The sequence below is a fragment of the Phyllostomus discolor genome, chromosome 3, assembly GCF_004126475.2.
Source record: "Phyllostomus discolor isolate MPI-MPIP mPhyDis1 chromosome 3, mPhyDis1.pri.v3, whole genome shotgun sequence".
Taxonomy (NCBI): domain Eukaryota; kingdom Metazoa; phylum Chordata; class Mammalia; order Chiroptera; family Phyllostomidae; genus Phyllostomus; species Phyllostomus discolor.
In genome coordinates this window covers 141,697,428-141,718,908 of record NC_040905.2, presented here as the reverse complement: position 1 = coordinate 141,718,908, position 21,481 = coordinate 141,697,428, and the positions used below count along the sequence as shown (strand labels likewise).

Genomic DNA, 21,481 nt, shown 5'->3' with positions numbered 1-21,481 from the left:
GTTTCTTAGCAGTCTCATTCCTTTGACGGGGACAAAGGATTATGTTGATGGAGTAAATAGACATGAAACAAATTGAACTTTCATTTTAATAAAGTAAGATCTGTTACTAGCAGTTTGGCTACCACCAATTGAAATGTGTTCTCAGGCTCCCTTAGAGAGAAAGTTAGCCTCCTCAGAGCTTTAGGGACTGATTCCCATTTTGTGTCCCACTTTGTCACTGATTGTCATCTCCACGGTTTGGTCATTATGCTTCTCCTAGAAACCTGAAACTTGGAGAAGTTAATGACTTACCAAAGGTTACAAGGTTAATACTTAGTAGAGAGAATTTGAACTAAGATCTTGTCAATGGGCCTTAGAATCCTGTGTCTCCTCTCTATCCAGAACCTCAAAACTATGGCATGTAGACCCTTGTCCAGTCCATATCTGTTTTGTATGGGCAATAAGCTAAGAATGATTTTTACATTTTAAATAGTTGAAAAAATAAAAAGAGTAGTATTTCACTACACATGAACACTATATGACATTCAAATGTCAAGCCCCATAAATGAAGTTGTGCACAGGAACACAGCCACATCCCTTTGTTTACGTGCTGTGTATGCTACATCCCTGTCCAGGGCTAGAAACTCGGGGGCCACTTACAACCCCTGAGCCAAGGCATTTAGTATCTGAATCTCAACAGAAAAAGGAAGTTTGTTAACCCCACTCTGCACCCTGCAGATACTATGTGCAGTGTGACACTGTAAGCTTAGAGCCCCTGCAGTTCCACATGCACCCTTTTCAAAACTGACCTGACCATAAATAGTCTAATATTTCTACTTTCTTTGGGGAGCAGTGATGCTACATCAGTAAGAAAACACATGTAAAACAAGAGAGGAGCAAACTCTTCCTGCATCCCTTAAAACTAAACTTTAATATGGCTTTCAGAGCACAGAGGAGGCAAGCCCTGTTTTCTTATCCTCGGATTCTCAATTAAAGAACCATAAAAACAATACAAATTTTACATAAAGGGCATATGCTTCATATAACTAAAGCAACTTTGACCTGTTAGGGCTCCTTCCTCCCTTGTTTTTTTTTTTTAACATATTTTATTGATTATGCTATTACAGTTGTCCCATTTTCCCCCTTCATTCTCCTCCACCATGCACACCTCCTCCCACCCACATTCCCCCCTTTAGTTCATGTCCATGGGTCATACTTATAAGTTCTTTAGCTTCTACATTTCCCATACTATTCTTATCCTCCCCCTATCTATTTTCTACCTACCATCTATGCTACTTATTCTCTGCACCTTTTCCCCTTCTCTCCTCCTCCCACTCACCTATTGCTAACCCTTCATGTGATCTCCATTTCTGTGGTTCTGTTCCTGTTCTAAGTTGTTTGATTAGTTTGGTTTTGTTTTAGGTGTGGTTGTTAATAATTGTGAGTTTGCTGTCATTTTACTGTACATAGTTTTTATCTTCTTTTTCTTAGATAAGTCCCTTTAACATTTCATATAATAAGGGCTTGGTGATGATGAACTCCTTTAACTTGACCTTATCTGAGAAGCACTTTCTCTGCCCTTCCATTCTAAATGAAAGCTTTGCTGGATAGAGCAATCTTGGATGCAGGTCCTTGCCTTTCATGACTTGGAGTACTTCTTTCCAGTCCCTTCTTGCCTGTAAGGTCTCTTTTGAGAAATCAGCTGACAGTCTGATGGGCACTCCTTTGTAGTTAGCTCCCTTCTTTTCTCTTGCTGCTTTTAAGATTCTCTCCTTATCTTTCATCTTGGGTAATGTGATTATGATGTGCCTTGCTGTGTTCCTCCTTGGGTCCAACTCCTTTGGGACTGTCTGAGCTCCCTAGACTTCCTGGTATTCTATTTCCTTAGCCAGAATGGGGAAGTTCTCCTTTATTATTTGTTCAAATAACTTTTCCACTTGTTGCTCTTCCTCTTCTCCTTCTGGTACCCCTATAATTCGGATGTTGGAATGTTTAAATATGTCCTGGAGGTTCCTAAGTCTCTCCTCATTTTTTTGAATTCTTGTTTCTTCATTCTTTTCTGATTGCATGTTTCTTTCTTCCTTCTGGTCCACTCCATTGATCTGAGTCCCAGTTTCCTCCCATCACTATTGGTTCCCTGTACATTTTCCTTTATTTCACTCAGTGTAGCCTTCATTTTTTTATCTAATTTGTGACCAAATTCAACCAATTCTGTGAGCATCCTGATTACAGTACTTTGAACTGTGCATCTGATAGGTTGGCTATCTCTTCATCACTTAGTTGTACTTTTTCTGGAACTTTGATCTGTTCTTTCATTTGAGCCATTTTTTTTGTCTCAGTGCACCTGTTATGTAGTGAGAGGTGGAGCCTTAGGTGTTCACCAAGGCAGGGTAACCCACATTGATGAGTTGTGATGCTGTATGTGGGGCAGGGGCCTGAGAGGGAACAATGGCACTTGCTCCGCTATCTGCCAGATTTCAGTCACTTCCCCTGCTTCCCCCAAGCAAACTGGGCCCTTCTGGAGCTGTTTCCTAGGTGGATGTGTTTGTGTACATTCTAGCACCCTGTAGGTCTCTCCAAAGAACTCTCCTGTGAGTCTGGGAGTCTCTCCCGACACCTCAACCCCCCACAGGGGTTTTCAATTGGTGGTTTGAGGTTTTATTTCTGAGTGCTGGGACCCTGGGTTGCATGGTCTGTCTCATTCCCCAGTTTCACCTGGTTTACCTGTGTGTGAATGTGGGACTGCCCAGTCTGCCAGCCGCCTTTCGCACCGCACCCTGTTCCACAATCCACCACCTGGCTAGGTTCACCCGTTGCCACCTTGTGCCCCTGGAGTCTGCCAGCCACCATTTTGCCAAGACCCCTCTCTGCTTGGCCACCCTACTCTGCCCCTCCTACTGGTCTGGATGAGTGTGTCTACTTTAACTCCTTGGTTGTTGGACTTCCATACAGTTCAATTTTCTGTCAGTACTGGCTGTTTTTTGTTTCTAAATTGTTGTCCTTATTTTGGTTGTGGGAGGAGGCACAGTGTGTCTACCTATGCCTCCATTTGGCCGGAAGTTCCCTCCCTTGTTTTTGATATTTTATTTTGAAGCTGCAGTTGTAGACCTTTCAGCAATAGAGGAGGTCATTTCAGGCTGTTGCCACACTGTGTTTTGCTCTCAGTCTAAGAGGGAATTTGTCTGGTGTATTGACAGCAGGCAGCAGCGCTGCTTCAGCTGCAGAGAAATAAGAGCAGATATCCTTTCCCTTTATATACTTCTGTTCCCCTTCCTCAACTGCTCCTAAAGAACTGACTCACACAGGAAAAGTAACTAAAAAATAAAATTCATCCTTATTAAGATGAAGAGTTCTGGAGGTGAATGATGAGCATGCTTAATGCTGTACACTGAAAGGTAGTTAAGATGGTGAATTTTATGTTAAGGATAGTTTATCACAATTTAAAGTAAAACTTAAGAAAATAACAAAAAAAGGCCCATAGGTATCAATTTTGGAAACAAAATTTTCAAAAAATTCAAGGAAGGTTTTTGCATATAATTCCATCCCTCAATACAAGAAGAAGATGGAAGAAGAAAGAAGGAAGAAGAAGCCCAGAGAAGGGGTTTGGAAATATGTGAAGCATGACGAGGAAGAAATGAGCATTAATGTGTGTGCTTGTGCTTATGCTTGTGCCTGTGCATGTGTGCTCACTCACATGTTTTTCAGAAAATATTCATGTCTGATTAATTATATTCCCTCTGCTCTTACTATCAATATTGGAAATAAAATGTTTATGAGAATCCTTCCATTTAGAATAATCTCTCTCTATGAATGCAAAACAGCATCCACCCTTGCACCAGTGAGCAATAGAAACCAAAATGAAAAGTAACTACATCTGAGAACCTCTCAGAACTCTAACATCTCACCAGTGACACCAGAGACAAAACCCATATCCTGTGAGTGCCTATTAAGATTCCTCCGTAGTACACGTTCAAAGGCTGCTGTCACCACAAGGGCAAGAGCAAGTTCCTAAGAAAGAGGAAACCACAAGAGAAACCTTATATTATAAATGAAATTTAGAGATGAGAGGGACTGCCAAGCTGAATGAAAGTTTTCCTCTTCAATTGTTAGGTCATAAAACTAAAGCCAGCCTGTGCTGGATGTGGGCAAACATCTTATTTGACTCCTGTCCATTTGTCAATGTTTTTCAAAGATTAATAGGATACGACCCCTGAGTGTGCACTGGGAGTATTCTGGTGCTTGGTGCCAGTTCCCCGGGGAAGAGGTGGTGTGTGGCAGGCTTCTGAAGGCTCTACTGTTTTCAGTGAGCATATACAATGGCAGCAGCCACTTACGGTCCAGGCCAGGCAGCAACAGGGTCAGCAATCTAAATGCCAGCTGGCGATGACACTGGTCGTATCAAGTGAAACCAGTGACAAAAGAACAGATGTGCTCTGTGTCTCTTGGTGCCTGCAGCAACATAGTCACTGCAGACCAGTGACGGTGATGGAGCACAGAGCAGCATGATATGAGGTTGTCATCTAGTCAATCGCGTGACCACTGTCTTTTTGATTCACACAAACCCCGTATACCCCCAGCACATGCACGCGTGCGCACACACACACACACCCTGATGCTTCACTTCCTGTGCTTCGATGTTCTTCAATGTTTCAAGATGAGGACAAACTCTACTAATAACACTTTAAGCTCAGAAACTGTGCATGTGTTGCCAGGTTGTAATGGGCCAGACCCTCTGCTGCCCACCATAGGCTCTATGTAAGGCAGGAGGGCAAAATGATGGCCTTTAGGCAAATTGTGTCTTAGAAAGTGTTTGTTAGGCCTGTAGGTTTAAAAATAAAATACAAGAAATGAGCATTAATGTGTGTGCTTGTGCTTGCGCTTATGCTTGTGCCCTGGTCTAATCAGTTGCCATCATTTATAACTCTGGAGAGTTCACCTGAGGTGTTAGAGCTCCAATTTCTTTTGATTTGGAAACCCTGGGTCTCCACTCCCCCACTGAAGCCATTAGCTGCAGGTGCATGTTAGCTGCTCCTTCGGTTTTCTCTTTCTTACTACCTACTTGCTAATTCAATTTGCTATCCTCTTGGCCTCTGTAGGCTTTGAGTTTGGGTCTTCTGATCTATAGATAGTAACCTTTTGAATGCAAGGGGCATGTCTTTTCAGTTGCTGCAGTGCTTAGCATGAACTCCTACACATTGTCAACTCATTTGAGTTATTCAACAAGACACACTGGGCATATTCAACAACATGGCACACTCCATGGGCTCAGAGAATGGATGTGACTTGACATGGCCTCCCAGCCAGATGCTGCTGAGAGGACAGAACCTTGGGAATCATTCAGCTGCTGTAGAGCATCAGGACCCCTGTGAATTAGCATGTCCCTAAGCAAAAATCTACCTCACATGAATTTCCTCAGCAGATGCCAAGGCAGATGAAACTGGCTTTTGGAGTCACACTGCATGTGGCCAGCTCCTGCCTTCACAGAGCTGTGTGGCATTGGACAAGTTACTTTAACTCCTTATCTGATTTTCTTCCTCTCTAAAGTAAAGATAAGAACAGTATTTATCCCATAGAATTGAGTGCAGATTAAATGAGGTGATACATGAACAAATTTCCTACAGCATCTCTAGTCTATGGTCTGGCAACAGCCCATTGCTCCACTCAAAACCTTCCCTATTATACCCTCAAAAGATGGACATATCAAATTTAAAAAGTACATAGTTATTACCGACCACTTGAAGTTCTGTGCTGAAATACTTTAATAACACATAATTTTCTACCATAAACCTTTGTTCTAAAGTAAGTGTACATACAATAGAAACACATAAAGAAAAAGAAAGGCAGGACATCTATGTCATTGTGGATCCACAGTGTGCCAGTACTGAACAGAAATCTAAAACACCCTAATCTAGAGGATTTACAACTGACTTTAGGGGCAGAAACATTTCTTTGATGTAATCCTGCATGAAAGCTATTGTTGAGAGAGATGGGGTAGCTTTGGTGGAAGAGGAGGTGCAATCCCAAAACTGGGCTTGGGCTTCACCCAGAATGTTCACAGAAGCTGTTGCTAAGGACCACTAATCTAGGCTCTGGCCTCTCATTTTCCCAGAATTAAGACCATTCATATCTCTATTGCTAGGAAGGCTCATGCCAAGGCCAAGACAGGCCAGTCACTGCATCCCCTGCACTTAGCCAAGTGCCTGGAGCACTGGGCCCCTAGTGATGTGTTGGGGACTGTAACACAGGTGAGGCCTGGAGTTGGGGTGAGGATGGGCAAAAATTTTTGGTAGATTCCAATTCTTCTTAAAAATTTGGGAATAGTTGATAGTAGTTTCAAAGTGTGATTCCTAACCACCTGCATCAGAAGTACCTGGTTGCTTATTAACAATGCAGGTTCATGATAAGAATTTTCGGTAATAGAACCCACGCATTTACATCCTTCACAAGCTCCCCAGGTGCTTATGTGCAGGAAAAAGTTTGGGAGGCACCACACTTAGTCTCACTGGGGCTCTCCTGTGGTGTCACACAAGAGCTTTGCTGTGCTCGGGCCCCACCCATGGAGATTCTGATTTCACAGGTCTGGGAAGAGACCGGAGAACTGAGATAGTTTCTGAAATCTCCCCAGGTGATGTGCAGTGGAATGATTTACAACCATTCATAACTGATTGCCGGAGGGGAAGGAGAGCCACCTGTCCCTGTGGCATGAATTACTTTTGTTATTATAACCTACTGAAAATGAAGATATTCTGATTGGACCTTAAAAATTCATTTCAGCTCCAGGCCCAGAGAAGCAGCAAAGCCAGACTGAATGACGCCATGGCTGCCATAGGACCAGCTGCATTGACTAATGACCCCTGCTCTGGCACCGGCCAATCAGTGGAGACCATGATCCTGAGGAGACACACCCGGAAAGCTAGTGAATATTCGGTTGGGATCCTCCCCTGAGACTATCAGATAAAAGCCCTCAGATGGAGGAACCAGCATAGGGTATACACCTAAACATTTCCTTCCTCTTTTGTCTCTCACAAAGGATGTCTCTCTCTCTCCTCCCACCCTCTCACCCCTAAGCTTGAAGGGCCCTCCTTTTTTAAAATCCTTTTTATTGAATTTATTGGGGTGACATTGGGTAACAAAATAATAGATGTTTCAGGTGCACTTTTCCACAATACATCATCTGTACACTGTATTGTGTGTTCACCACCCCAAGTCAAGTATCCATCCATCACCATTTATCCCCCATATAACCTCCTCCACTTCCTCCCAACCCCCACCAGCAATCACCACACTGTTGTCTCCATCCATGAATTTTTTTCTTTTTTTCCTTTTTTGCTCAATCCCTCTACCACCTCCCCCCACTCCAAGCCTTTCTGTAACTTGTTTCCTGAGCTCATTTCTCCTGTGGCTTCCTTCTATCTTTGTGACTTTCTAAATAAACTTTCCCTTATAATTTGAGTCTTGGCTCCCAATTCTTCTCTTACCAGAACTCAAGAACTGTGGTTGCTGGACAGAGGTCTAACACCTGGTGCTGCTGTTTTGCTGCTAACAAAACATTACCAGTTAAATATTTTTATACATTTTTGGTCTCCATGGTGGTTTAAAATACATCCAAAAATTCTTTGAAATTCTTCTCTTCAAGAGGTAGAGCTTAATATCACTCCCCTTTAGGGTGGAATGGATTTAGTGACTCAAGTGTGATGAACAGAAAATGGAGGAAATGGTGGTTCACCATTTCTGACATCCTTCCTTAAAGACACTGTGGCTTCCATCTTAGTTGTCGTCTTTGGGATCAGGAGACTCCAGGAGCCATAAGCAGAAAGCTGGCATGGTGTGGAATAAGGTCCTCTCAGCAGAAGGGATGATTAAGCTGAGACTTTCAGGACAAGCATGACTTGGAGAGGACATGACGGTGGAGGGACTGGTACATCCCATGGCCTGGAGGTGAGACGACATGGCCCATTCAAGGAACTCTGTGGAGTTCCCTTCGGAGTAGTCTAAATTTCTTTCTTCATCCAGACCTACCTGTAGGCATTTATTTTTGTTTACTGGTCCAGTTATACTCAGACATGATGTAATCAGAATCTATCAGCATTAACATCTTAAAACTAATATTGATTAACACAAAGTTCTAGTACAATGGCTGAACTGGCTTTGTTGGTGGCTTATATAACTGATCTTTATATATAAAATTATTCCACGGGGAGAGATATCCTTAAGACCACATAAGTGTATCTTATGTCTAGGGACACAAGTCCCTAGATTAGGGATTACCTATAACCATATCCTCATGCTTTTATCATGGTGGGCAGGTGGGTATGGAGAGAAGTGAAACCTTCCCACATTCAATACCCACGTTAATACTCATTTGACATCTTTTGGAGCCAAAGAATCCACTTTTATCTGGCTGGGAAATTTGAACTAATTGAGACCACACATAGCAGCCAAGATTTGGCAGGCTTATTTATATATGGGCACCAAGCCACCCTGACTACTCATATTTTCATGTAAATGTTTATTAAGATGAATTAATTCCTGCTGTGATTGACATTCTGCAGCAATTCCCAACACTGCAGACACAGTAAAGCGTGATTAGTATTTGGTGCCCCACAGGCCAGCAGCATGCATGAGGTATTGAGCTCCTCCCTGAAATGGGGATTCTGACAGGAGAAGTAGGGAGAAACATTGAACAGATAGATGGTTTTGAGTCTGTTCTTCATCTGTAAACTGGGAGAGAAGTAGCCTAGCAAAGAGAAATAGATCACCCTAGGAGCTTAAAGAACTAAATGGCAATGCCTCATTGAAACAACATGGGGACAATTTTGAACACATCTGAGAGCCATACATGGTGGAAGAAGGTGTTAGTGTATTTTAGGAAGTAAATCTTGAAGATAGAGCCTTTAATTCAGTGTTGACCAAGAGATTGTTCCATGATAATGCAAATGTTCATTGTCTATCCACTACAATAGCCACTAGACATGTGGCTTTTGGATACTTGAAATGTGGCTAGAGAAATTAAGAAACTAATTTTTTATTTAATTTTAATTAATTTGAGGTTAAGTAGTCAAAGGTGGCTAGTGGCTACTGTATTGGACAGTGCAGCTCTAAGTGATGGGTAAAAAGATATGATTCTTTTAAAACTGAGCTTCTTAAAAAATGGAGATAGATCTTATTTGACTGTCACTCTGGCACTCAGCACAATAACTGACATAGAGTAGGTTTTCAATAAATGCTTAGAAGAACTTCAGCAGCCACAAGAGGACTGAGTTTTTAATATGGAAGGTGGATTGTATAATATTGTGTGGTCAGTAGTTCCCAAAGGGTATTTCAAAACCTTAGGTATAGAAAATGCTCTGGAGAGCAAGGATTTTCTGAGCATATACATCTACAAGCCTTGCATGGAGGATTAGGGTGCCTTCAGGGTATTAAAAAACTGGAATACAGTTATCAACTCACTGCTTTCCACAGCTATTTGCCACGGAAGCCCTTTTCACATATCCTTTAATATCCCTTAGAACCAGTAGATTCTGGGAAAAATATTTGGGGAGATGCTGAAGTAAAGACAGGTATAGGAGGAAAACTTACATTGTATTCCTTGAAAGTAAGAACCCAATTTTCAGCACATGGTCAGCAAGCAATGTATGTTACTGAATGATCTAGAAATGGCTCTGCCAGTCAAAACCATAGGCAGCCTATAAACCGTTCCCACTCAGCGAAGGTAAAGAGAGAGGCAGTGTGTGACTTGTAAGCCTGCCATCCTTAGTGTGCATTCCTGCAGAACTAAAGCATAATCTGACATGTAAGAATTAGATAGAGGTGTGAAATAGCAAAGTGGAACAGAAATAACAAGAGCTATGGGAATATATTAATAATTTTATAAAGCTCTTTATTTTAAAATTTAAACCAAGCAGCTAGACACTGAGAATTCATTGTGTTTAGAATATCAATCCCCATGCAAAGGAATCACAAGACAGAGAGATATGGGTGCTATAAATCAGGATGGCACAGGGGTTCCTGGGGATAGGAGAAGGGAATGGTCCTCTTTGAGAAGAAAAAATACAACAAGAATATGATTAAGATCAGGGCAAAGACATATTCCTTAGTCACTTCTGGTCTTGAGGTTTGCTAACACTTGTATCTGTGTAATAAGGAGTTAGAATTAACTCTAGACCCACACTATAGTTTCTAAAAGTTATTTGTAGTTATTGTACATACACTATGCTTAAGTGTAATAAATTGTATATAGACCACCCTATGGTATGAATTAATCTCTTTTCAACAAATTCCTTTTGTTCTCTTTTAAAACTTCAAGCTTTAAAAAACCAAAACCTCTTCAAATCCAGTTAAATAGAGAAATCTGGATAGGAAAAACCCAGCAACACTCTCAGTCAAGGTGCCTTTGCAGTGAGGTACCTCAACAAACCTGTCCCTGCAGGGCTGGGCATGTCTCAGATGAGCGACCTGCAGGCTTCTTCATGTGCTGTAGGATCACTGAGATTTGCCCACTTAAAACAAGGCTTCAAAACTCCACTTTCTAGGGGGGAGGACTCCACATCTGCAGAATTGTTTTCCAAGGGGATTGTGCACACCCACCTCCCACAGCCACCGAAGGGCTTACATGATGCCTGGCTTGCTCCTTTGAGCCTCTGTCACCACAGCTCTGTACAGGGGGGAGCAGGACCATGGTCAGAGATAGGAGTGAGCCACTCGGCCACTTGGTCCCGGGCACACAGGCCACTTGTCATTTTGCATTGTTGTTGTTCTTTGTTCTTAAGGCCTTTTAAAGCACACAGTTTGATTTTTATGATGATTATGAAAGTGATATGTGTTTATAATAGAAAACTTGAAAAGCCCATATAGGTATTTGTAAAAAATAGCATTACCCATAATTCCAGTAAAAAAGAACCACTCTTGACACTTTTTTCTGTATTTCATTTCTGATCTATGATGGTACTAACAGACAATACTAAAAAATAGACATATGAGTAGAGTGATTTTCCAATACAGTTTTAAATTCTGTTTTTATTACTTAATATTATATGCTGACAGTATCCCCATGATCATTCGACTCTGATTGATCATATTTTAGGCCCTGAGATAAGCCAGACCACATCTCACCCTGACCACTCCCCAAAAAAGATACCAAAACCAACAAACAAAACAAGCACCTACCATTTTACAAATACGACATTAGCAAAGGATGAGTAAATAGGACTGACAAAGGCATGTGGCTGATGCTGCCACATTCTCAATAACCCAGCATAATGCAGTTCATTGAAAACAACCCCAAATTTCTTTGCTATTTTTCACATTGACACTTCACAAGGCTCCTAAAATGGTCTCTGGCAGGCTTTCCCACTCACCCCTGGGCATTTGGGTTGCCCTGAACAACTGCCACCAGCTGATGCCATGCTGGACACACACATATTCACACCCCATCTAAACGGTCAGAGTCCCTTGAATGGAATCTCTAGTTACTCTCTGTGTCAGGTATACCCCCCTCTGCTGGTGAGCTTTAACTCATGAAGGCCTCTCTAAGCAAAGAAAGAAGGTCTCCTTGAAAGAAAGAAGACAAGGCTAGTGAAACACCATGTCAACGATCATAATCTCAGTGAGACAAGCTGGGAGGAGGCTCTGGATATGATCTCTTTCATAGATGGGGAAACTGAGGCACAGAGACATGACATGAGTTGCTCAGAGTCAGACAACTGTTGTGGTAACAAAGTCATGGAGACTTTATCGTAAAGGCCAACTGCCAGGCCCACAGGCTGAAGCTCTTTCTTTTTGACGCCTGTGTTCCTACCTGAGCCATCTGGCTTGAAGTCAAGGAACCCGTCTGATGAGAAGCAGCCCAGAGGCCTTTGCAGATGATGCTTTAGAAGAAAAAAGTCCTTTTAAAAGTCCCAAAATGGCTCTTCATTGCTGACTATTTTGGGGAGCAGCTCCGGCTCATGAGAGAGGCTCTGCTTCTTTTCACAGTCCTGACCTGATCTTACCACTATAGGCCAGCCTTGGCTACCGCACTCACCCAAGCGTCTCCGAGGAAAGTGCAGGCATGACCCGGCCACCTCTCAGGGGAACACAAGGTGAGCATGTGCTTGGACCTGGATGGGCTGTGCTGGGTCTCTATGAGACAAGGTTTCCCAAATCTTTGGATTCAAACTTTTTCATCCCGCTGGTTCACCATTTTTAAAGGAGTGGTTTTGGTGCTAAAGCTGAAAATCATTTGGAGCACGAACTTCAATCATGACCCAAGAGGCACTGACTGCAAACTGGGGGAGGAGGGGAAGCTTTGGTGTGACCAAATGGCAGTAAGAAACATCTTGAGGAATGGAGAGGGACGTGGTTTGGACGTTGAGAAGTAAAATCTGTTTGAAGTGAACATAAGTGTGAGGAAAAGATGATATAATACATGAAAAGAGCTTAATAGAACATCTGGAACTCTAGAAATGGAGCTAGTGTTTATTTCTTGGAAATGCCTGTGTGCCTTGCACTTGGTAGAACAGAACTCAGTAATGAAGTGTCACACAGTGACGTGGGAGGGGTAGGAGTGAGCAGGGATGGGTTTCTTTTTCCTGTGAAGCCCTCCCTTATGAGTTTCACTTCCCTCCCATCTTCCTCTTAGTCTTCTCTCTTCCTCACCCTAGGGAGCTGTGGTGGGTGTGTGGTTGGGGCCAGGGTTGGGGCAGGGAGGCAGAACTCTGACTCTAGAGACACACACAAAGATAAACAGTGTTGCCTAAACTGTGGATCACGTCCATGGATTGTGGTCTGTATAAGATGTTAACGAGTGATAACAATAGAAGAAAGATTTCGGGTGGGCTACACAAAATTGAACCGGTTTCTCCACTGAATGGTTTCTCAAGGCCTTTCATCTGCGATTGCACATTGTGAGTATCTAGGGTGGAGATGATGTAGCCTTTCACAAACTCACCTGATCAAGGAAAAAAAGCCTGCTTTCACTGAACATTATTCAGGACTGGCATTTTGAGGAATACTTTTAGCCAACGCTGATCCTTAGATTTTTCTTCTTTGCTTTATTTCCCCATCTCAATGAGCTAGCAACCCTCACTCCTAGAAAGGGGAAGAGATGATGTGTGCTAAAAGTAGTAATTCTCAAATATGAGCATATTCGTCATCTACAGTCTTGCCCTTCAGGATGTGGTCTGCGAACCGGCAGCACCAATATCACCTGGGAACAAAATGTACACGCTCACGTCTCATCCCAGGCCCAGGTGCACTGAAATGGAGCCTGCATTTTGGCATGATGCCCAGGTGGGCACATTCGAGTTTGAGATGCAGACTGAGGATGCATTGTACCAGGTACTAGCCCCAATAATCCTGATTTCTGTGTATCTGTGGTAATGTCCAGGGGTGCACATTTTAAAATAATCTCCAGGGAATTCTGATGTAGCTGGCGTGCAGAGCCCTATTGAGAAGCACTGACTTGGCCCAAGCACCCTGCTATAAGGTGACAGAACAGCCCTGTGATGTTGAATGAGAGCCAACAGCCCTGCTGGGTTTTACAGCAGCACTTGTACAAGGCAGGTGATGGTATAATCACCTTTACTGTTAGGAATAAGGAAATGAAGCCCTAGAGAGAAGGTGAAGGCCCTAGACCAAGGTCACTCAGGGGTCAGCAGGTGCATTAGGGTAAACAAGCACCCTACAGTCTTTCCCCTCCCCCTCCCACTTTTCCACCATCTCTCCTCCTCCCTAATCAGCTCCTTATTCAGTGGCTACTGCCTTACTGACAGCCCTCTCTGAGCCTGCCTTTGTTTGTAGTGAAAGGCCAACAAAACACTGTTGGCTGCCTGTACTTGCTAACAATCATTCTGATTAGCTTAATTCTGTAAGCTGACTCCCAGACTGCCAAGGGCCAACAGCAGCCTGCTTATTCAATCAGGGCCTGGCCCATTTTCTAATTACCAGCATCATTTGGACTCCTTCCCTCCAACTGTGAACTTGCTTGAGTTCAACTTGCATTTACATGAGAAATGGATCATTAGTCATGGCTGTGTCTATGTCAGTCCTCCAGCGCCCCTCCCTGTTGGAGACCAAATGAAATGGCATGCGATTCCCTGGGTTCCCAGGCTGCTGCTGACCAGCAAGTCCCAAAGGGAGCCAGGCAAGCCCTTGGTGTGCGGGCCAGGGTGACATCTTCCCAGCTTCTGAATTCCAGTTTGTATTCCCACTCAGAGGCCTCATGGAGTGACCACTCATCTCAGTTTGCCAAGAACTGAGTTTTCCCAGGACATGAGATTTTCAGTGCTAATGCTTTGGAGGGTCGGTCCCCTTTTGCCTGACACACCATGAAACACAGGCAGTGTGAGAACATTTAATATTCCCTGAGTGATCTAGCTAGAATCTAGAACAGAGAACTGAGTAGAGTTAGGGTCCCACCTTTCTGTGTCAGGCTGAAGACTGATGAGGTCTATCTTCATTGCTGTGCACCTTATTTTGCTTTTAATCTCTATGACTAATCTGAGAGGATGAAGCTTTACCTCTAATAATGGATGAGAGTAGGTCTGCAGGCGTGTTCTAAGATGAGGGAGGCACCAAGGAACCAATATCTCATGTGTAGTTCCTTTGAATGGAGGTATGCCATCCACAAACTACTCTTCTCAATTCAAAACTACAGTTAGCATTTATTATGTACCAAGCAACATAGGCAATGCAAGCTTATGTCATGTACACTGCCAGCCCTCAAAGAGGGAGACACTGATACAATGAATTCTATCTACTACAAGGCTATCTAGGGGATTACTAAGATGACAAAAGGCTGTGGGATCTAAGGAAGAGAGCACTGGGGTGCCTCTGCTTACTATATGCCAGCTACTTTACATTCTTTATCTCTCACTTCATAGCTGACATTTCTTAAGGACTTACCATGTGACTAACCCATTTAATTTTTACAATAGTCCTATCATTATACTCATTCTATGAATGAGGAAGACGAAGCTTTGAAAAGTCAAGTATCTTGCTTATCATTACAAGTTAGTAAAGAACGCTTGAACCCAGAGAGTTGAATTTTGTCCCTAGCACAGTCTGAGACTGAATCTCTACCCTCACTGGGGGGCTGGACCCTCAATACAACATCAGACAAAAGCAAATGGGTGGCTCTGGGAGAGGAGAGTGTGGGAGTCCATAGTATAACTATGGCAAAGAGAAACATGCAGTGGGGTGTCTGATTCTGAACTGCAGAATCCCAAGGCATGATACCAGGAATGTCCCCCTGGAGGTGTAGGAACTCTGGGCACACTGATGTTCTGAGGGAAACTGATGGAACAAACGCCATCCTCTGTCCCTGTAGGCTACGCCACCCCAGAGTAGAGGCTAAAGAATGTACAACTAGAATGTGAAGCCAAGTGCCTGACTTCTTTGTCATCCTTCAAGGGCTTAAGATGAGTGACAGTCATTGTTTTACATTTTTTGAGTGCTTTTGTAAATTCTCAAAAGTATATCTTTCTTCTGTACTTAGAACATCTGAGCAACTTACTTTGCATGTATAGGGTACTTGATATATGCAAATCAAATAAAAATAAAAATGTGTTGATTTGACATGCTGTGACTGATTTTAACATGTGCAATGCAACAGCAGTTTTAGAAGTTAGGGGTTCTAGCACTATTGAAAGTGCTCATTTCAGTAATAACAATCCACAAGTATAATAGTCTTAGTGGGCACTGGACACTGTTAAGTATAATCAATATCTTTTTTGTTTATATGTTTTGGTTTGTGTAAAATGAATATATAATATCAGACAATTAAGCATTAATAACACTTGCCATTAATATATAAAAGCATTAAAATTAGTCTCCCTGTAGTAATAATTAACAAAGCATAAAGGTAGGAAGGACACTATTTGAAACAAGACAGAAATATAAGCTTCTGGGAAGGGACCAAAACTGATACCCTTTTTGCTCACTTTCATTGTTAATCATTCTCGGTTAATCCAGTTATAGTTTTTTCCCACAAAGAGGCTCCTATCTAGAATGTAGGGTTTTGAGGGGCCTTTCTGTGACTCTGAGACTTTGGTCAGCTCCTGGCACAGCCAGGCAAGGCAATCCCTGTGGCCTCTTCTTTAGAAAATAACAAAGTTGTCTTATGGCAAAGAGAAAAACTTTCTTCTCTACTTGCTGACTTACACTCAGCTTTGCACTACAATGGCCTTTATGTTTCTGTATCAGTAGAAACTGGTGTTCAGATCTATCCGTCTGATGTTTCTGCTTCTGTAGCTCAGTGCAACCAGGACCATGCACAATTGGGAAAGCCTGTTGCTCCCCGTGGACCTTTAGGAAAGGTGTTTCCCCTCCATCTGAACAAGTCAATTGACGAGAACAAAACTAAACTCACCAAAACCAGAACCATCTCTAGGAGATCAGAGTGGTTTCTCTACTCTCTTCATTTCCACGGCCCCTATGGACTCTTTCCTTTGTCCTTGACATTTTCTAAAATTAGCTTTATCACTCTTTCCAGCATTTTAAAAGTTGTTTGCACAACTTTTTCTTCTTCAAGTGGCTGTCTACCCACAGCAGCCATTATAGAGGACAAACTAGTAATACTCACTCAAAATGTATTTCTGCTTCTTTCCTCACTAGTTATCCAACCAATTCAGAGACAACTTAGTTCTTGCTTCCAAGAGCTTTCTAGAAAGCAGTTGTAAATAAAAATGAAGAAAATTGGCACTTCTTTAGCCAATGACATACTTCAAGTGTACACAGAAAGTCTTACTTTCTTCCAGATTTCTTGAGTGACACAAAAAGTATACGTATTTCACCATGTACTCTCATAGCATTGTAACAGATCTCAAGTCCACAGGTTCTAAAGGCGATACGTGACATTTACCAACATCTTTGCCAGGTACAGGTACTGCACTGTATTAAACATGTCTTTTGTTTTTTGTGTTTGGATTCTTTACCATCTGGGGTCTTGCTGACCATGGAGGTCCCAGGGCTAGCAACTCCTCGAGACAGTAAATAACTTACCCTCAAGCAGCTCACTCACTAATCAACACAAACCAACAGAAGGCACACCCCAGCCACCTCCTCTACCTCCTTTCACACTTAGGGTTACAATTCCTCTGCTGTCACCACCCCAGAGCCAGGTCCCAGACAACCAGGGTAGCCCCTAGGCTCAGAGCCCACTGAAATTATTCCAACTAGTTAATCTTAAGCTGGCTTGCCTGTCTTACCCATTCCTTCCCAGGAAAACTACAACAAAGGCTCTTGCCCATGTCTCCCCTGCTCCCTCTGCCTCTGACCAAGCCAGCTGCTCCCCTGTGTGGCCCCCATGATGTAATGTGCCTTTCTCTTAGGATCTGTGAGCATAACAAACACTCTTTGGATAGTTTGATTTGTGGGCCTTGCCATACACAAATAATAACAAAACCTGTATTTTAGAAACATGTACATAAAGGGAAAGGAATATGGTGTAAAAGATGACAGCCTGCCCCCACGTTCTGACCATCACTCACATGGGCTTGGATGAAACGCAGTTGCTCTATCTGCTACATTTAGCAAAAGTGACACTTTTACTGTTTCAGGAAAAAAGCGTGATTTTACTGTAAAGCAGTACATTATATTGGCTACGAAAGTACTCAGCAGAGACGACTAGAATGAGCTGTGATGGGGCATCCTAGGAAGATACCACATGTTACAAATATGATGTGGTTTTTAAAGTCCTTGACTTCAAAAGCTCAGATTGAGTCCAACTGTAAAAATAATGTATGAAGAAAATAAATGTAGTCCCCATTCCCCTAAATGATAATAGTAAAGTTTTGTATCAAATGTTCTGGGTCCTAAGTATTCTATTAAAATTGTGTCCCAGGGGATCCAGTATGAAAGCAAAGTTGCTGTGATGCTGCACTCTAGTCTGGGCTTCTTCTGTCTCTATTGCTGGAATCAGAGCTGTTCAAAGGCAGTTTTACCTGACTTTGTCTGCACAGTAGTTGCCACACAATAGGTGTTCAAAATGTATTTACTGACTATATGCTTCTGATCATCTCTTTTGATAACAATGTAATAGATGACAGAAAAGATCAGAGATGCCCATAGAAGAGATTAAGTAATTAGGTGACTGGTTTTGAAGCTGAGAATTAAAGCTACTCCCTTTGGGATGAAACCACTATCATTCTATTATATTCTGCCACCTCTCAGAGAGAAATTTAAAATACTTATTTGGTGGCTGTGGACATCGTGGCATCTTCTGACCTTTAACTGACCTCTGAAGCGTATCGAATTCTGCAGCCCCAGCCAACAACTACTCATTAGTGCGCATTTTGCACGGGTCCTGGGGTGACCTGGGTGCCATCTCTGCCCAGTGACACTCACCAAGGGCTCCAGCTCCTTGCGGTCTATGAGGTTCATCTCTGTGACGAAGTAATAGAAGTGTTTGTAGCAGGTGTTGACATGGGCCTCCGCACCCATCACGATGACCCGGTCGAAGTGGTGGATGTAGACATGGACAAAGACCCGGAAAAGGCGGCACAGGATCTTCTTGCAGATCTGAAGGAAGTTCTTTGGGAAGGGAACACCTAGAGAAGGTGAAAAAAAGAGAGCAAAACCATGATGGGAAAGCTTCAGCAGCCCCCCAGGACCACATGCAAGGCTAAGGAGCAGTCCTGGGCCCAGGCTCCCAGGCTGTCCTGCAGACATTCAGCTGCATCTGACCCCCTCTTAAAAAAGTGGCTAGAATGTTGCTAAATCAAATGTCAACAACAACCAAAAAGAGGGAAGGGGGTCTTGTCTGTATCTTTGGTTATATCTTATTTTAGTATGAATAAATGTGTAGAAATACTTATTTTCACATAGAAACGTGCACTTTCCCTTATTGCTTTTTAATCTTTTTCCCACTTTATAAATCCCAAGAAAGTTCATTCCCCTTTTACCTCTAGTGTAAGAAAATGGGTGGGAGCAGGGCTATGCTACAGGGAGACCAGCACCCCCTGTCACAGAGTACTAGGGAGTGGAGGAGACTGTGGCATCAGACACAGCTCCAGCCCATGGGGCCATGTGTGGATGGGGGCCCAGAGTCATTACAGATGGTGATTTTTGAGACAATTAAGAAATTTGGAGCTCTATATGACTTGCTGCATTAAAAAATAGCAATTAATCTGAAATTTTAAAGATACCACGGGTCAAAACAAAACATGTTTCTAGGTTAGATTTGCCTGCAGGTTGCCAGTATGCAAATTCTAATGCAAACTTTTCCTGAGACCCTGAGATACACTGTTCCTGAGGTGGGCAAAGGCAACAAACTTCATAAATACCTCACATTACATTCACTACCACTCCATCACCTTGAGGTTGTTAAGAGCTGAGGGCTATGTTTTTCATGACGCAGACACCCAGGTTCCCCATCTGACCACTGCTGCTCCCAGCTTGGGCAGGCGGCAAAGAGCAGATTTGCAAGCCTACTTCCTTTCTCCCTCTCAAACACTGCTTAAGCTCTTGTTGTCCACACTGTCCTTAAGTGGTGACATGTTGTTAGGGAATCCTAAGAGAGACACACTTTGAATCCCTACTCTGCTCCTTTTCCAGCTGTACTTGACCTCTCCGACCTTCAGATTTTCTATATGCAGGATGCAGATAAAAATCCAGTGGTTGTGAGGATTAGAAGTGGAACCTGTACAGCTTTGGTTTCCCATCTGTAAAAAGGAGATTATGATAAGGCCTCCCTTGCATGGCTAGGAAGGTGTCAACACAAGTAAAATCCTCCTCCATTCCCAAAGCAGAGTAAGCATTCACTAAATGGGAACAGCCCCCCTTTTCTCTGCAAGGGAAGCTCACAGCATCTAGCTGTTGTTATAAGGAAAATAATTAACCTTACCAAGAAATGTAGACATGACCGCCGGCCTTTCAACAGAATTACAGAGCTATGCTTGGGGCGTGGCCCTGGTCCCACAAAGCCTGGAATTTGCTGTCTGTGCCTCCACAGGGTCCTGGTGGCAGCTGTCTGGTAAGAGATGCTCTGTAATGGGATCACCTGGGACTCCCAGGGCAAGATAAAAGAGATGGTACATGGCTGGCAGTTGGTAGAGGCAGAATCTGCCTCCCCAGGGCCTGGCACTGACACTGGCTTTTCTTCAAAAACAAAGTGGTAACATATCAAATGAACCCAGGGAGAGACTTGGCCACAGCTTGGCAGCTGACTGTCTGAGCAACAGATGCTGGGGGGAGGCAGAGGTAAAGCTGGGGAGAAAGTATAGACAGCCCCTCAGAGAGTTTATGGGCTATTTTGTCTGCCAAAGAGAGGCCAGTACAAACCCCTGCTGCAGGCTGGACAAGAGTCTGGCATCTTCCAAGAAGCTCAAGTCCCAAAGGCGATAGAATACTCTCTAAGACAAATATGTTCCCGTCAGAAGGGGAGTCCTTTAACCACACAGTAACAGTGCCAGCAGGCTGACGTATGCCGCCTTCGCAGCCCGCCTGTGAAGTAGGCTTCCCTACTCCCATGTCACAGATGGACAGCAATGAGGCTCGGAACCATGGGTTCACTTGCTCCAGGCCACTTAGCGAGTTGCAGGGCTTGGATTTGGACCAAGTCAGCTTGCTTGTAAAATGCAAAAGATCAGGTTGTGTGGTTCTCTCTACCAGGGATAGAAGCATAGCTCAACTGCTAAGCACAATGAGGCATCTAAAGGTTACTGTTTGGTGGTATGAAAACACAACTTAAGAAAAGAAAAGGGAGAGAAGAGTAAAAAATGTCTACACCCTAGGGAACCACAGAAGTGAGGTGATGGAGGTCAGCTAACACAATCTGCAGTCCTTAAGGAGAAATGTACTTCCTCTGTCAATGACTTAAAACCATAGATCTGAGATGAAGAGTAAAAGCCAACATTTACTGAGTACTTATATGCTCTAGGGACTGTGGCAAGTGCTTTACATGGATTACCTGATTGAGTCCTTAAACAACCCTTGAAGATAAATACTATTACTGTTCTCATCTCAGAGATGAGAAAACAGACTAGCATCTCTACCTCTGATAAGCTCTGAGCTCTTGGCTCTGCCCTCTATTCTACATCTGATATCTGGCCTTGCCTTTGGCCTTGACCTTGGTTTGCTCTTGCCTCTCCCCTTTAGGTTATGGCTGGGAATCATCTTTAGAGTAGTTGAGAGGAGTTGGCTTTGAAGTCTGAAGACTTTCTTTAAAATCCTAGCTCTATAATTTACTAGTTGTCTAGGCAAATCACTTCAGCACTCTACTTCATTATGGAGAAAGCATTTACTCAGCAATGTTCTTCTCTGTACTATACCTGGCACTTAGTGGGAACTTTGGGACTAAGTTCTACTTTTGTTATTTCCCACCTGAACTCCTTGGGTAGGTAGGACCTCAGGTTCAGAACCTCTTTGCTCTGGCTGCTAAGTTGGGTCTGAGTCTTCCATCATTGTCTCTTTCACTTGTAATTCATTCTTCAAAAAGGAACATTGCAAACGACTCAAGTGAGGACATGCTTAGCATGTACCATAGTCACCCCAGGCCAGCTCTGGGAGCTGAGAAGTCCTAGGC

General features: G+C 43.1%; 1 protein-coding gene across 2 annotated transcripts in view; it reads right to left on the bottom strand.

Moving 5' to 3' along the window:
- Positions 1–21,481, bottom strand: part of MOB3B (MOB kinase activator 3B) — a 194,156-nt gene that overhangs the window by 18,029 nt on the left and 154,646 nt on the right. Inside the window, exons 3-4 of one of the 2 annotated variants that reach the window (XM_036021526.1) lie at positions 18,304–18,506; positions 14,437–17,684 (exon numbers count right to left, since the gene is read on the bottom strand). In XM_036021526.1, the coding sequence (XP_035877419.1) occupies positions 17,670–17,684; positions 18,304–18,506 (218 nt within the window). In that variant the 3' untranslated portion in view covers positions 14,437–17,669. Of the gene's footprint in view, positions 1–14,436; positions 17,685–18,303; positions 18,507–21,481 lie in introns of those variants that run through there. The other variant, XM_028526077.2, reaches the window with a different exon arrangement.